This window comes from Mesocricetus auratus, unplaced genomic scaffold, assembly GCF_017639785.1.
Source record: "Mesocricetus auratus isolate SY011 unplaced genomic scaffold, BCM_Maur_2.0 Super-Scaffold_15014, whole genome shotgun sequence".
Taxonomy (NCBI): Eukaryota; Metazoa; Chordata; class Mammalia; order Rodentia; family Cricetidae; genus Mesocricetus; species Mesocricetus auratus.
In genome coordinates this window covers 8792824-8808596 of record NW_024429186.1, presented here as the reverse complement: position 1 = coordinate 8808596, position 15773 = coordinate 8792824, and the positions used below count along the sequence as shown (strand labels likewise).

The following is a 15773-nucleotide window of genomic DNA, read 5'->3' as shown; positions in this document are numbered from 1 at the left end:
TTTGTTTCCTTACCCCGTGCCAAGCCAGTACAGAAGCCTATCTGTCTGCACCCAGTTCCCTGCTGGTCTCAGCAGTAGCACCCTTCAGGCCTTTGCTGGAGCCTCCAGGGTAGTTTGAAGGTCACTGCGAAGTTCATAGGATCAGTCCTGCTAGAATGTAGTGGACACATCAGTCCTTAGGTCCCCTGACACATCAGTGGACAGTCCAGTGGCTTGTGTAGCTGAGGAGTGTCCATCCCCTCCCTTTCCTTTCAACTTGATGAGAAAGAATCGGTTCACCCAATGAAAGCCTCCTAATGCCTGGCAGGGAACTCCGTATGGGTGCCAGGTCCTCAGTGTCAGCCACAAGTGGTCACCAGAGCTGTCCTTTCCTCTGCAGAGCATCGTAAGGACAGGCTTCCTGTTACTGCCAACTGTAATAATACTTTTTCTACTCGGTCTCCAGGCAGAGTGGCCTTGGCCGCTGTTAACAGGAAGGTGAACTTCCTGGCCTGGCAGGTGCCTGCAAGCCCTGAACGGGGAAACAGACTGAGTCAGAACTAGCAGCTGGTGTTAGAACCTAGTGGGCCTGTTATGGGTAGGGCCTCAGAATGAGGGAGACTCGGAGGCTTAGAGGGGAAGTGGCAGGAGGTAGGAGAAGGGTGCAGTGTTGGCATTTCACTGTGGCATTCACTCTGCAGGACAATACACGGCTTGATATACAATGCCCTGAAACTCTTCATGGAGATGAACCAAAAACTCTTCGATGACTGTACCCAGCAGTTCAAAGCAGAGAAACTGAAGTAAGTGGCCCCTTGTACAGGTTCAGGGTGGTTTTCATTATTTTCATATCCCTTAATATTCCACCACCATTGTCTGCCCTACAAAGTTATTCTTCATTTTGAACTTTTTTTTGTCCCCAAGTGAGCAATTCTGAACTCACAGAAGCTCCACAGTGCCTTTTCCACACAGCCCATTTTGAACTTTTAAAGAAACCCTGTTCTGCTCTTGTTTAGGAAGCAGGATAAAGGTTGATAGTGGCCTGTTACCAGGGAGCGTGTGTCTAACACCCAGGTCCATGCCCTCCACCAGCCAAGTCATCTTTGCCTTTTTCAGAGTACTGCTCTGTGCCCGTGAGGGCTTGACAAGCGGAATCTTGGCAGAGGCTCCTAGATGTCCACGTTACTGATTAGTAATGACTGGCAGGAGGGCTCAGTGGTGCACGCGCTTGCTCCACAGGTCTCATCACCTGAGCTCAGAGCCTGTGTAAAAACAGGGACGGCACAGACTCCACAGAGTAGTCCTCTGACCACCCACACCCACATCATCATCATCATCATCATCATCATCATCATCATCATCATCATCATAATAATACATCTTACTTAGTTTAAATAAGTCACTTTTTTCAGGCCAGGGATGACATACAAGCCCATCACCTCAACCTTCTGGAGGCTGAGGCAGGAGGAGTACTATAAGTTCAAGGCCAACCTTGGTTATATAGTGAGACCTTGTCCTTTTGAAGAAAAAAGGGGGAGGAGTCATTCTTCCTAAGCAGTGTGACCTCTTGGCTGATTTTAGTCTTTGCTTGACACTTACAGGTGACTAAGGTAGATAAACTACAGGGCGTCTGTCGAGCCAGCCACCAGTACTTTGTTCTTTAGATAATGTATGGCTGCGTATCGGGCTCCTTTGGTTTCTGATAATACAGCACCGAGTGCCACAAAAGTCCTTGCTGTAACAGGGTGGGTGGAGTAAAGCACACTCTGAGTAAAATACAGGCTTCCTGTAGTGAAGCACAGGGTGGCAGGGCCACACAGAGCTATGCCAGAGCAGGTCTCCGCGCTCGAGGGTAGAGTGTGTGCCCTGGACGGAAGCATGGAAGAGCGAGCTCTCCGGTGTTGCCGCCTCCTCTCCTAGAGAGTCAGGGTTCCAGAAGTCACCTGTGGTGGTAGTGCATTTTGAGGATTTAAAAACAGTGGCCTAAATTCAGTGCCTCTAATGATGGAATGAGAAGCAACCGTGGTCTCCCTTGGAATACTGTGATTGCCAGGGTGCTGACTCCGGCTTCCTTGGCTCCTCTGCAGACTCGCCCACCAATGGATACGAAAGCAGGCAGCCAGCCAAGCTAGGAACATTGGACCGAGTGTTTTAAATTCTTGTTAAACATTTTTTACTTTTTAAAACCTTTAGTCTTAACTCTTGGCCAGTTTTTAGGCTTGTTTTTACACGTTGCCTGTGTACACGTGCTACAGTGTAGGACATGGAGTAAGGGCAGAAAGCTCCTGGAAAGCAGGGTTGTGTTACTGACATCTCCAAGCTTTCGTCCCCATCCCGTCTGAATTCGCATCTTCTCTAATACAAATGACACTTTACTGTTTTTCAGAGAGAAGCTAAAAATGAAAGAGCGAGAAGAAGCATGGGTTAAAATAGAAAATCTAGCCAAAGCGAATCCCCAGGTACTGAAAAAGAGAGTGGCGCGGGAGTGTTGAGGCGTTGCTTGAATGTTTGATGAAGTAGGGTGATCGGGCTCCACCCCAGGAAGGGAGGCGTCGTCACTAACACTGTATGTGCAAATGTCCACAATAAAACACTTCCCAACTTTGTAACCTTCCTCTTGTAGAAGTACTTATTTGCCACCCATCATTTTTACCACAAAATTGACTTTTTTCTCTCTTCTTTTTAAAAGTAAGATATGTGGTAAAAAGAAAACCAGGATGTAACCTCTTAAGACTGTAATGTCCTTTCTTGCTCAAATGTCATAACTGCTGTCACTTGAACCATCTTTCTCTTTTATTTTCCTGTTTGAAACAGACGAAGTGTGGAGTAGATGAAGTGTGCTGATAAACTAACTGACTTCTGTCCTGCTCACACTAACCTCTCCCACCCTAGCTGATGCCCGTATGCTCTCGCACGGCGGGCGAGACACAAATGGTCCTGTCTGCCGGGGCTCCTGGCAACACAGCAGCCTCCGTTCCGTGCCAGCTCTTAGGCTGCCAGACAGGACCTGGGGCAGCTTGGCAGCCGTGGTCCTCTGGTGTTGTGTCTGCCGGACTGGATGGTTGGTGTTATTGGGGCTCTCCTTGCTCCGTGTGTCTGATTTCGTCAGCCACTTGATGAAATGTCTGACCTTTTCCACACTAAGATCTCTCAGGCTTCTCTCAGCTCTCCAGGGAAGAAAATGTCTTACCTAACCATGTATTTCTTTTTGGTGAGAAGTGTGTATAAATTATTATATAAGTTGGATGTGGGTTTTTTAATCTTTGTCATTTAATAAAAACGATACATGAAGATAACAGTGTGTATTTTCCTATAAAGCAGTATGCTGACCTGCATCCCTTTGATGAAGAGACTTAATGACAGTCTGCCTCAGGCCTGTGGTCCCACCTAGAACAAATAGCCCGCTTTTCCCAGCAGCACTTTCCATGCTACAGCAAAGTTCTTCTAAGGCCTGTGGCTCAGTTATAGAGATGTGCATTTACGGGTAGGGTTTATGTTTACAGTGAGATTGAAGGACGGATAGTTGTTTTAAAACATGGGAAAAGCATACGCGGGCAGGTTTAAATGCTTCAGCCTTTCTGATAATGCCCTGGAGGCCTTGCTTTGTTTGGAAGGTTTTAATTTAGCTAAGGGGTGAAGAGCCTTGGAAAGTGTGCTTTGTCTAGAATATGGGAATAATCTGTTAGGAAAAAAAACTGCACAAAACTTCTACTTGCAAATTAAGAGCTGGTTGTTGTGTCAACACGTGGTCTGGGGTCACCAGTGCCTTGCAGCAAAGGTCCCCAGTTTATTCCTTTTGATCACTCTTTAAACGGTCTGTGTGGCATCATACCTGTGGCGGGTTTGGCATTGGAGCTCCCGTGACCTCCCTTCCCACTGTCCTCACCCCCATCTCTGTGTGGAACCCTCTGTGAAGTCATCAAGAGTCTTGTCCACATGCCCCAGCCCCATGACTCAGTGTCTCTGAAGTGGAAAATACTTCATGTGTTAAGACCTCAGAGCTGAAATCCGGCCTTAGAACTCACTGTCTTGAGAGAAAGGTTAGTACTAACTGTCATTACAGGACTCAGTGTGATGATGGGTATGTGGGCTTTTAAGCAGTTTTCATATCTGCCTTGGTGAGAGTGAGCATGCGGTTTCACTATGCAAAGGAAGGTTACCAATATTTCAGTGTGTGTTCACTGGCATCTGGGGAGACATCTTCCCGAAGCAAACCCTCATGTTTACAGGCCAAGCAAGTGTCTCATCTGCTCAGAGATGTGAAGTTCAGATAGACTCTAGGTCATCTTGATGCTCATCCTCCACCCCCAGCTGGGACGTTGTGTGCGTGCAGCTGGGCTGTGGCAGGGGATCGTGCCCTAGGTCCTCCACCTTCTGTGGAGGCCAGTGCATTCTTGTCCTCCTTGAGTTGCTGCCTCGAGGAGACCTATGCTCTTTGTGGGAAGCCTGCCTGTGCCTATGGGGAGTGAGCACCGTCTGCTGTGAACCAGCACAGCCCGTGAGCACAGGATCTTTTCCCCTGCTTGTGGCGAGCACGGTTTATCCCGGGTATCGAGACGATGACGCCTCTGCTTTAGGTCAGCTCTAGTACTGTCTCACACTAGACTTCCATTACTTTCTGTTCCTCCCCGCTGACTTCGAGCACCAGTGATAAACATAAGGGCAAACAGCCCGGCATCTGGAAGCACAGGGAGCCAGTGCAGCCAGACCATAGCGCACAACTGAGGACTGCTCTAGACTGCAGAAGAGGGTGTGGCTCGTGTCTGCAGGGAGCTTCCGAAAGAGACGCACGGGCATGGGATGAGGTCTAGCCCAGGGGGAGTCCTGACCCTACAGTTGACACACAGTCTGCATCTGAGGCAAGGGTCCACGTCAGAAAGTATTAGAGAAACCCAGGACTGGCCCTGAGCGAGCCGTGGTAATACTGGAGAGAGGGCAGAAGCTATCCATCTGCCTTTATCCCCCCCGAGGTGTATGTAAGGAGCACAGTGGGCCAGGCGGGCTTGCAGTTTAGGACGCTCTTCCGTTTGTCAGCAGCAGGATGGAGTGCTAGAAGGGCCAGGCCCACGGGGGACTGACTCTTGAAGGAGCGTGTGGAGAGGAGGCTACTTAGCAGAGCAGGTAGCAGGAGGGGCAGGAGGGCCGATGGTTGCAGGAAGAAACTGAGTGCCAGGTGTGGTTACAGCAAGTGCGCAGCCTGGAGGGTAAAGCGAACACAAGGTTAGTGTCCGGGAAGTGGCTTGTCAGAGCAGAGCTGCCAGCCAAAGGGGTGACTAAGACGGGGTCTGTGAGTGTCGTAAGCATGGACACAGGGCCCAGGGCCCCTTCAGACTTGGGGCTTCTTGGCAGCACATACATTGCAAGGGGAGGATTGAGCATAACCCCCAATTTGTAGCTGACACTGAGTCTGTCCCCACCCCACCCCTGCCCAGCTACGCAGGGAAAGCAAGTGCCAGCGGCTAACAAACTGAGGCTACATCCCTCTCCTCACAAAGCCCGAAGTCGCCAGGGCCAGGGCAGGAGCAGGGGGAGGGCTCTCTGCCATTACAACCTGCCTGACGCACCCAGAGCACAGGGGAGTGGAGAGCACCCTGGAGAGGTGGGGAAGCTGAGCACGGGCACAGGGTGCCAGGCTAGAGGGACCAGCAGTAACCCAGACTGCGTGAGTTTTGGTGGCAAGCAGGATATCAGGATGTGTTGAAAGGTTTAAGGGATCAAGAAAATGCTGAGGACACGGAACAAAGGAGGATCTGGGGCAGCTGCCCCAGGGCAGATATGAAAAAGTAAAGAAAGGGAAGCCAGGCAGTGGTGGCGCACGCCTTTAACCCCAGCACTCGGGAGGCAGAGGCAGGCGGATCTCTGTGAGTTCGAGACCAGCCTGGTCTACCGAGCAAGTTACAATACAGAGAAACCCTGCCTCGAAAAACCAAAAAAAAAAAAAAAAAAAAAAGTAGTAAAGGGAAGAGAGCTAGGGGAAAGGGTGAGGAGGGCTCGACAGGCCATGTGTAGCAAACAGGGTAAGAAGCCACCATTTGCTGTGGGCAGTCCCTCCTCCGTGTGTTGGCTCTAGAGATGCAGGAGGGCTGTAAGCTGACTGGCTTGAGATGAATGTAGAAGTCATCTTGGGGCTGACAGAAGGTCACTCCCATAGCTAGATTGCTGTAGGGCGAGCCCCTTCCCAGCATCCAGCAGGCAGCAGCCCACAGGCTTCATCAGTGGGCAGGCACATAGGCAAGTTTATCTCCCACCACATGGCTTCTTGTGGGAGAGGGCCACAGGGAAGGGCAGTGGGCAAGCGTCCCCCTGCAGTATGAGGGCCCCAAGTGCAGACCCAGCACCTAACAGAGAGTGACTCCATACTTTGCATTGCAGTATGCAGTGTATAGTCAAGCCAGCGCCATGAGCATTCCGGTGGCGATGGAGACAGATGGGCCTCAGTTTGAAGATGTGCAGATGCTGAGAAAGACAGTGAGCGACGAGACTCGTCAGGTAAAAGTGCATTGAGCTCAGCAGGGCTGTGCCCGCTACAGATGTGCTTGACGGGTCCGTCACGTTCCGCTAAGCTACTGCTTACCAAGGGAAACGTCGTCACCGGTTAGGAAACATGTATAAATCGGAGCGATCAGATTGCTAGAGAAGTTTTTAACAATTAAGTGTGTGCCTGCAGTTTGTCGCTTCATTTACCTTAGGAACAGAAGCCGAGCTCCTAACCATGCGCTCTGTGCTAGCTTGAGCGAAAGCTTTACAGGAGCATCCTGCCATCCTGTCCCCTTTGCAGCCCTCACACTCTGGCCCAGAGACACTTTCTCTAGTTCTTCACAGCCGGAATTACACCCTTCCCCTCCCAGGACAGCAGGGTGGGGAAGCATAGCCTCCTCCAGGGCCCAGAGCTCCTGAGGCAGGGCCGGGACCGTGCAGGCCTTGTGACAACTGCCAATCCCATAACCCTGCCGCCCCACGTAGCCATTGAGAGGAACTGTGAGCTATAGATCTTTCTGCCAAACTGAGAACATACACAGAAAGGTTTCAGAGAGGGTGATCCACCGAGCGCCTCTGAGGTCCTGCAAGCCTCTGGGCATGCTCCCTGACCCGGGCAAGTGTAAACAGTTCCATGTAAACAATTCCATGAATGGACCTAGAGGTGTTGGTTATTCTGACCTGTAAATTTTAGCCCCTGTTGACCAATGGCAGGGTCCCTAAACGTTAGCACTCAGGCTCTAGAATGTGGAGGGGACCCCTCACCACTGCTTACTGTTCATGATGTCCATTGGAGCTCAGCTATATAAACACTAGGATTCTCTAACCTATTTTGTTTGGTTCCAGTAAATCCTCACCCGGTAAGATAGGATGAGGCATTACTAAGAGTGGGCAGTCTAGCCAGCAGAGCCTCCAGCAGCCCCAACCACACGTGTCTGCAGAACACCAGAAATGGAGCCTCCTTGTGAATTGGGCTGTGGTCCTGGGGTAGCACACAGAAGCGCTTCAAGACCTGGCATGAAGAGAGGGTGCAGCAGCATCTCTTCCTAATTGCTGGTGGCGGTGCCTGAAACGCCGTGTCTTGTGTGTAAATACCATAAGCAGAGGTGCATACGGCCGCTTCTTTTCACCGTTGCAACATGGTTGCCTGATTCGGAGTCATAGGCTCCCTGTCACAGTGCCAAGCAAGGAGGGCTCAGCCCCAGCAGTTGTTATGGGAACCCATGTTCATCCTCAGCCCCTTGATTTAAATTAAATTTTGTTTGAATGGATGAATGAATAGTTCTTTCTACTCAACAGAACGTGAAAATGCTAGAAATACCATGGAAAAACTCGATCACCACTTACTGGATGTCAGGAATTAGTTGAATTCTACACTTTCCTCATAGCGGTTATTCTTAGCAATGAATAGGTCTCATCAAGAATTCAACCAGGCATCGTTACTCAGGCCCATGATCCCAGCGCTCAAGAAGCCACGACAGGGAGTCGTGAATTCAAGACCAGTTTGGGTCACATAGTACGATTCACCTCATGGAAAAAAAGGAAGGAAGAGCGTGAGGGAGGGAGAGCAGGATAGAAAAAGAAAGAACCCCAGGCTGGAGAGATGGCTCAGCTGTTAAAAGGTTAGGCTCACAACCAAAATTTCTCAAGAAAGAAAATCCATGTATTTTCTGTGTTCTACCTGTAGGCCATAGTTTTCCTCTATGATTTCTTCGTAACTTTGGAAGGAATTAAGGTCCCTTTTTTATTTCCACTCTGGTTTTGCAGCCCTGAGTTCACCAATGGCGACCTAGCGAGTGCTTGTCTGAGATCCCGTGTTCCTCAGACCATCATTCCCGGGAAGCCTGTCTGGGAATTGGTGGCCTCTTACTCAGCTTTAAGACACTTGGGCCACGTGAAGTTTACAGCCATTTCCCACACACTGTCCTGAGTACTTGAAGGTTTCCTTCTGGCACATCCTTGAGCTTTAGTCATGATTCACTGTAACTTGCGTTCTATGATGTACAAGATCAACAACGGGATTGAGAACACAACCAAATTCATCTTAAACCTCAAGCAAAAATGCCTTGAAAAGTGGGCCCTGGCATTGTTAGCCCTAGGACCATAGAGCTTCCCAACTGGTGTGCATTGCAGTGGCGGGTTCCCCTTCGGTAAAACCAGGTGGGCATTCTCAGTAACCTTGGCAGGTTGCCCTGAGAGGCTCCCATGCCACGTTTGCTGTCTGTTTCCGTGACTCTTGAAATGACATCATCTAGTTGAGTCTTCTTACAAAGTTGGTCCTCCACCTTGTCTTTGCATTCTGTGGCTCCTGATCCTGAGCCACAAGATGCCATGCAGAAGGACGTTAGTAACCCCAAATTAGTATCTTCACAAGAATCCCAGCAGGGGTTCCCCCCCCTTAAAAAACTGACAAGCAGAGATACAGTTCAGTTGGTGGAGTGCTTCCCCAGTGTGTGCAAAGGTCTGGGTTAAACCTTGCATGGTGGTAGACTCCTGTAACCTCAGCACTCGGAACATAAAGGCATAAAATCAAAAGTTCAAAGTCATCCCTGGCTATATAGCAGGTTCAAAGGTCAGCCTGAGCTCAAAATCCAAAGGAATGAAAAGACGATAAATTACTGTGGAAATTGAAGGACCTAGAATAGCAACCCTGAGAAAGACAATACTGCCCAATATCAAGATGTCTGTGGGTTAAGCCACTGGGCCAGGACGGGACAGGACGGTAGTTGGGTAAGTCTCAGTATCTAGATGAAGATTTTCTGAGGTACAGGCTCATAGTAATATTTGAAATGATAAACTCCTTTTTGTTGTTTTTGTTTCTGGTTTTTGAGACAGGGTTTCTTTGTGTTGCTCTGGCTGTCCTGGAACCAGGCTCTGTAGACCAGGCTGTCCTCAAACTTAGAGAGATCCATCAGCCTCTCAAGTGCTGGAATTAAAGGCGCATGCCAACTTCACCCAGTGAAATGACAATCTCTTCTTCCTTTGAGAACATTTGGAATCATACTCCTGAAATTCTGTTAGTAACGACAGCAAAAGAATGTGTCTGGTACCAGATGTGGTGACCCATACCTGTGGTCCCAGTGACTGGAGGCTGAGGCAGGGGCCTGCACGTTTAAGGCTAGTCCAGGCTACATGGCTCAAAAAAACAAACAAAGCTATAGCTAAAAACTAAGGTCTGGGGCTCAATAGTGTGAACACTTTCTGTGGCCTTCAGTTTCATTTTCACTGTTTTTCCAAAAAGATTTCTTTAAGTGGATCTGACTATTCGGTCACAAGATGTAAATAAGAAGGTCCTGGTGAAGACTAGGAACAAGAGACAAAGGTTTAAAAAGGCATTTGGTTGGCGGGGGCGATGGAGAAATTCAATAAAGTATTTGCTTGTGAGAACTGCTTTTTAGGAATCCTTTGTGGAACTTGTGTGACCCTATGCAGAAAACACCCTGAAAAATTGTGCAAGTTTCATGTGAATAACATTGATATCGGAGACGTTTAAAATATTAACAATTTTCCTTTTTAACAGTTGGTCGGGAGAAAAGCAGTATCAACCACGCAAGTCAGGAAGGTGTAGACGGAAGGCAGGCAGTGCAGGTACTCCTTGGAAAATGCATAGAGTATACTTAAGGCTTTGTATCTACCGGAGTATGATGAATCACCATGGTGTACATGAAGTATTTTCCCTTCTTTCCATGACATCACAGCTTGTGATGGGCAAGACAGAGCTAAGGAACGTTGGCTAGTTCCACCCCAAATTAAGTTCTGTAGTTTGAACTCGACACCTTCCCAAGATAAAGGAAGAATGTACCGCTGTGTACCTAGCCCGTGTTCTCCCCAGGACCTCTAGCACTGGCCGTTTGCACTGCCGGTCTCATGCCAACACTTCCTGCTTCCTCATCCACCCAGCCCTGCCTGCATGTGGCCAGGACATCCTCTCCCCCAGACCTTGCTCATTCTAGACCACCATCTGCATGATGTCTCGTTCTTTCCTGCCTCTTGTGGTTTGTCAGAGTCTCCTCTGCTTCGTGCATCCGTTTGCAGTGCTAAGCAGAGAGGTTCTCATGTGTCCAGAAGCTCTGGTCAGCTCAGTTTCCTCAGTCCCCTTCACTGGGTCCAGCTCCAAGGCCTGACTGTGGCCTATGTGTTAAGGTGCTCCTTCTCCCTGTCATACCTATGTCAGAGGTAATTACATATTTCAGGTATTTTAAAATGTTGGTTTGCATCAGGATGGACATAAAACTCAAGGTAGATTTTTAACCTCTGAATTTCTGATGGGTCAAAAGTAAAGCACTCTTAACGTGCCAGTCATGCACATCCAAAATCTCAGCACTTGGGAATCGGCGGCAGGAGGATCGTGGATTTGAAACCAGCCTGGGTTTTGTAGCAAAACGCCAATCAATAAATGCACTCTTACAAGCATGTGGACTGATGACAGCCTGTATGGGGACTGGTGATGGCCTATATGGGAACAGGTGACAGATGACCTGTGTGAGGGCTGGTGATGGCCTGTGTGGAGACTGGTGATCAGTTTCTAGGCAGGCAACTCACAAAAATTTCCCTTCACCACATGGAGTGTTAAGGTTCAAGTGGCAGCTCTAGAAATAACCTTGGTGTCAGACAAGACACTGGAGCCCTTACTGCGGCTGCTACTGTTTTCATAAGCAGATCCGCAGAGAACCCAGCTAAGAAACACCAAACTGCAATGCAGGCTTCCGTCTGTGGCTTAGCAAGTGCTTATTTCCACCAAAGCATAAGTGCATGTTCTGTCACCGTGTGGAAGTCAGACATCAGCACCACAAAGGTTCACTGCCTTTGGTTGGTTGGAGACACTGGACAGAAAGGGAAACATTTGGGGTTAAGCAACACAGGTACAGAGGCACTGCTGGCCGCCTACAGCATGTAGTCTTGTTATGTTCCAGAGTGGTGGCGCTAACATAGCAGCCTCCGTCAAAGCCAAGCAGATGCTCAGTGCAGACTCTCCTCTCTCGACACTCTTTGTGGATACAATCAGCTAAGTCCCTGGGCACGCTGGCTCGTGCTCATAAGCTGCACTTGGGAGACTAAGGCAGAAGTGGTGCCATGAGGCAAGGCCAGCCTGGACTTCATAATAAATTTAAGGTCAACCTGGGCTACATGAGATCTGTCTCACAACGGGTACATATGTGCACATGTGCACACACAGTCTAAATCCTCCTGCTAAAGTGGGGTACCTAAACGTCAGCAATAGAGTGGAAAAGAAAAGGATTTCTTTTATTTCCTAGACTTTCTTGTAAATGACTTCTGGGTACAATTTTTTTTCTTCTAGCCACATGACCCATTTAACGCCTTTCACTGCAAAAAAAAAAAAACCTTTTAGGAATTTTTTTGTAGATGTTTAGTCTCTTAACTGGCTTAAATCTCATGTGTTTCTCATTCATTCTGTTTTTCCCTAAACGAAACGTCTGCTTTCTGAAATGTGTGTGACAGTCATGATCATGAAGGGACACTGGTGTTTTGTGGGAGAGGAGGGCACCTAATAGGAGAGCAATAAGGACTGGAAATCCCACAGACACTTAACACTGCAGGGGCTCAAAGCCAACACCACCCAATAGGCTTCACACTAGTCATCACAGCGTTTAGGATATTTGGGGCAAATGTATAGGAAACAGACCCATTCCCTGAGGCCAGTGAGGCTGTAGCACCTCTGATTCTTGCTTGCCTCGTATTTTCCTGACTTCTAACTCAGAAGCGAACTCCCTTCTCAGTCAGCCTGGTGCGTAGCCAACTGCGTTGCATTTGTGATTCCAGGCACAGAAAGACCTGAAGAAGGACCGTCCCCTTGTGCGCCGCAAGTCCGAGCTGCCTCAGGACCCCCACACCGAGAAAGCCTTGGAAGCTCACTGCAGAGCCAGTGAGCTGCTCTCCCAGGATGGGCGCTAGCTCTGGAGCAGCACGTCGAGCTGGGCCTATCAGTTCTCTTCCGGATGCTGTAGAAAAGACATACTGTTTGTGCCATACCAGTCAGCTACACTAAAGTCCAAGCTCCCTCCAACCCGTCTGTAGGCTACAGCGCACATCCGCCTCAGCTCGAGATTAGGAGTTCAAACAATGGTGGCTTCTCTGGCCCTGCTGGCCAAACCAGGGGTAGATGACAGTGTTGTCACCACCCCATCATAGCCCTGAGGGAGACTGTGTCCCAAAGTCAGAGCTGTAGGAAAGCACCCTGATTGTCCCCTTGTCCCACCCACGTGGACCCAGAGCCCCTCTCAAGTAGGTGGTTCTGTGGTAACACCAGGGTTTTTCAATTCGAAGGAACACTTTAGAAGGTATCTCCTCCTTCTCTAAGACTTTACAACTTTTGGCATCATTTCCATGATTTGCTCTGCCAGCAGCTAGTGTTGGTTGGTCCAACCTCACAGCTCTTTGCTTTCACATTCTAGCTGCCTACTGGGAAAGTAGCCAACACCCTCAGGGCTGGGACCTTCCAAGGTGTTTCTTTCCTTTGACTAATGGCGTGCACACCATGTCATGCATCCCTTAATGTCTACCAAAAGCCATATTTCATAGTATGTGGTAGAGGCCAGGGTTCCACCTATGCTCAGAAGGACGTTCTGAGAAATGCTTTCTCAGTCCGCCTTGACTAGAAGCGCAATGTTGAAATTATGTGTTCCCATTTTTATTTGCAGGATCAGTTTTCATCTACTTATGCATTATCCTTCAACAAGGCTCTTGAATTGGTAAAACTATAGGATCTAAGAATCCCACATCTGTAGAACGTTACAATAAATTAAGCCACTGAGCCCAATGCCAACTGCAGCTGCCTTTGGGCACACTGCGGGCGAGCTGTTAGGGTGCCCCCAGTGAGACTTTGTGTTGGAAAAAGCACACATTACCAATCTGATAAGGAAAAGTGCAGTGTCTGCGCTTCAGCCCATCTTCACATGCTGCTACAGGCTTCACAGACTTCTTGCATGGATTAGGCTTCTGTTTTAGATGGAATAGCACGAGGAGAAAACTCCTTACACTTAGTGCTTTGTCTGTTCTTTATTTCTCTCAGGGTGGCCAGTATTTCAATTTTTTTATCCTGCTTGAAAGCGACTTGAGATGCACACTGCTGCTCTGAACAGTGACTAGTTTCTTTGTCTCCAGCATATATATATATATATATATATATATAAGTGTTAAATGTCTTGATGCATAAGAGGTAAATTGTGGCTTCTCTGAGAATCTGTTTTTCAGTTGTGGTCTCGGGTGTCCATGAACAAATTGTAAAATCAGACATTGCTGTCACGGGGCCGCAGAGCCGCTTCTGGTCTCCTAAGGTCGCTGGTGATGCTCACTCCACATAGCAGGGAAGAGAGGCATCTGAGGGAGGGGAGAGCAGCACGGCACTGTGGGATGTGGGAAAGGTGCCCAGCTGAAGGTGGACAGACTGGTCACTTGGCTGAGAAGAACACTTCCTGAGAAACTTGACAAGTACCTATCCACTTTACCATTAGGAAATCTATAGTTTAAAAAAAGTTGAGATGCCTTCTCCTTCGGAGTGAAAAAGGGTGCTTTTATTGTATAAAGCGGTGTCTATGTGTTTTGGTACCCCATTGTTTGAACTCTCGTCTTTAGCTGGTAGAGTCTGAGATTCCCTGATGCGGGGTGTTCCATGCATGGTGCGAGGCCCCGGGAGACGCCTCTGCCCTGCGGGGAGAGCAAACTGTCAGTGTCCAGGTGATCGTGCGAAGCTCAGCACAGAACACTGCTGGTCTAGGATTTATTCCTGCTTTTTATTGAAGACATACTTTACCAATAAGGAAGAAAAAAAAAGTTTTGAGAGAAACTAATTTTCTTTGACAAGAATATTACCTGATATTTTGGCCTATTAAAGTTTCCCTAGTTAATACTCGGTTCCCTGTGCTAATTGTTCAATTTATATATTGTTATAGAGACACTGTCGATTCTGTACCAAACTGGTTTCAAAAAAAAAGTATCACAGTGAAAATAAACGGGTGACTGTTTTTCTTAATAAGGCTCTTAAGTTTGGCACCTTCACTCTTTCCAAAATGTATCTGTGCACCAGAGATGTCACAGTTCCAAGTGTCTTTCTAGTGTGGCTTTGTATGGCTTCCTTTGAACATTGTACATACATTGTATCTTTGATCTTTGTTTTATGGTAATTAGTAATAAAATGTAGACTTCTTATTTTGTACAAAATGTCCTATGTACAGATTTTAAAAAAAGTTCATAGAAACAGCAAAAATAGGTAAGTGGCACAGTTATTTTTCTTTAGAAAATATCTGTAACTTTATGCTTTAGTGAAACGTTAAGTACCAACATATTTTTTAACATTTTGTAATTCAAAACTTTTTTGTTTTGACATTGTTTATGAAGAAAAACTTCATGCACTTGCCATTTACTATGCTCTTTTATCTAATTTTAAAGAACTCTTTAAAGTGGTGTATTATATGGACTAAATAAAGAACATGTGAATTTTATCGCTCATACTAAATTTAGCCATGGTGTTGGGCAGTCTGGTTTCGACACACTCACTATTACTGTCAGGTCAGGGACCAGCCCCTACAGGGACACTGGGAAGTAGGTGTCCTGTGTGCCCCTATTGAGGGTCAGCCATCCATGAGCTCCTGGTCTTCACTCTTGAGAGGCTGATCCTGTGAGCTGCTGTATTACCTCTTGGATTGAAAAGGCCGTTGTGGGCCGGGTGTTGGTGGTGCACACCTTTAATCCCAGAGCTCGGGAGGCAGAGGAAGGCGGATCTCTGTGAGTTGGAGACCAACCTGGTCTACAAGAGCTAGTTCCAGGACAGCTTCCAAAGCCACAGAGAAACCCTATCTCAAAAAAAAACAAAAACAAAAACAAAAAAACAAAAAAGAAAAGGTAGGTGCCAGGCGTGGTGGCATACACCTTTAATCCCAGCACTTGGGAGGCAGGGGCAGGTGGATGTCTGTGAGTTCGAGACCATTCTGATCTACAGAGCTAGAGAGAGGGAGAGAAAAAAAGAAAAGGCAGATATACCTTTTGACACATAACACTTGATTTTTGAAGAGGCGATGTGGGTGAGAATCCAGTAGAAATGGAATTGAGTTCTAACCTTGATGCCTGACTAAGTGCCTAGAGTGGGTAGACATGATGAGGGTAGGAGCTTGGTCCTCACTGGCCCTTTTGTTGCTGAAGCTTGTGAAAACATCCCAGGAGCCTCGCCCTGACTGTGCTTGATCCATGCAGAGAAGGGCACGCCTAGGATAGCTATTCTTGCCCATCACATGGTCTCTGGGTCTCCATCCCTCCTGGTGGAGCTAAGCAGTGGAGGCCTTGGAGCTTCCTGGGGACGTTGG

At 47.9% G+C, this 15773-nt stretch overlaps 1 protein-coding gene across 11 annotated transcripts in view; it reads left to right on the top strand.

Annotated features, from left to right (window-relative positions):
• Nucleotides 1–14915, top strand: part of Ppp2r5c (protein phosphatase 2 regulatory subunit B'gamma) — a 127732-nt gene extending 112817 nt beyond the window's left edge. For 3 of the 11 annotated variants that reach the window (XM_040742476.1, XM_040742480.1, XM_040742481.1), the window contains 4 exons: nucleotides 681–782; nucleotides 2366–2438; nucleotides 6352–6468; nucleotides 12238–14915. In XM_040742476.1, coding sequence (XP_040598410.1) covers nucleotides 681–782; nucleotides 2366–2438; nucleotides 6352–6468; nucleotides 12238–12369 — 424 coding nt within the window. In that variant the 3' untranslated portion in view covers nucleotides 12370–14915. Of the gene's footprint in view, nucleotides 1–680; nucleotides 783–2365; nucleotides 2589–6351; nucleotides 6475–6835; nucleotides 6837–7302; nucleotides 7728–9976; nucleotides 10045–12237 lie in introns of those variants that run through there. The other 8 variants (XM_040742477.1, XM_040742482.1, XM_040742478.1 and 5 more) reach the window with 6 other exon arrangements.
• The last annotated feature ends 858 nt before the right edge of the window (nucleotides 14916–15773 follow it).